This window comes from Meleagris gallopavo, unplaced genomic scaffold (genome assembly GCF_000146605.3).
Source record: "Meleagris gallopavo isolate NT-WF06-2002-E0010 breed Aviagen turkey brand Nicholas breeding stock unplaced genomic scaffold, Turkey_5.1 ChrUn_random_7180001869469, whole genome shotgun sequence".
Lineage (NCBI taxonomy): Eukaryota > Metazoa > Chordata > Aves > Galliformes > Phasianidae > Meleagris > Meleagris gallopavo.
In genome coordinates, this window is record NW_011134458.1 from 1 (window position 1) to 869 (window position 869).

The window sequence follows — 869 nt, forward strand, 5'->3', positions numbered from 1 at the left end:
GAAAGTGGCCCCGGCCTCGCCGAGGTGACCCTGGGCTACCAGCTGCTCACCTCCCTGCTCCTGGGCACGCTCATCCTGTGCGCCGTGAGCGGCAATGCCTGCGTGATCGCGGCCATCGCCCTGGACCGCTCCCTGCAAACCGTGGCCAACTATCTCATCGGCTCGCTGGCCGTCACCGACCTCATGGTGTCCGTGCTGGTGCTGCCCATGGCAGCCCTCTACCAAGTGCTGAACAAGTGGACTCTGGGGCAGGTCATCTGCGATATCTTCATCTCGCTGGACGTGCTGTGCTGCACCTCTTCCATCCTGCACCTGTGCGCCATCGCCTTGGACAGGTACTGGGCCATCACGGACCCCATCGACTATGTCAACAAGCGGACTCCCCGCCGGGCAGCCGTGCTCATCAGCCTGACCTGGCTCATCGGCTTCTTGATATCCATCCCGCCCATGCTGGGCTGGAGAACGCCCGAGGACCGCTCAAACCCCGACGCCTGCACCATCAGCAAGGACCACGGGTACACCATCTACTCCACCTTCGGCGCCTTCTACATCCCGCTGCTCCTCATGCTGGTGCTCTACGGCCGCATCTTCAAGGCGGCCCGCTTCAGGATCCGCAAGACAGTCAAGAAAGTGGAGAAGAAGAAAATCGCGGACACATGCCTCACCCTCTCCCCGGCCGCCCTGCAGAAGAAAAGCACCGGGGAGCCCGGCAAGAGCTGGCGACGGACTGTGGAGCCCCGGAGCGGTGCCTGTGTCAACGGCACGGTGCGACAGGGCGAGGGCGGGGCGGCCCTGGAGGTCATAGAGATCCAGGGCTGCAGCAGCTCCTCCAAGACTCACCTGCCGCTGCCCAGCGAAGCGTGCGGCTC

The 869-nt window shown here is 64.3% G+C and overlaps 1 protein-coding gene across 1 annotated transcript; it reads left to right on the forward strand.

The window, feature by feature from the left end:
* Positions 1-3: 3 nt before the first annotated feature.
* HTR1A (5-hydroxytryptamine receptor 1A) lies at positions 4-862 on the forward strand (the record flags this gene model as incomplete). The annotated part of the gene is made up of 1 exon (XM_010727063.1): positions 4-862. A coding segment is annotated over one exon (859 nt), but the record flags the coding sequence as incomplete, so codon positions are not given.
* Between the last annotated feature and the right edge of the window lie 7 nt (positions 863-869).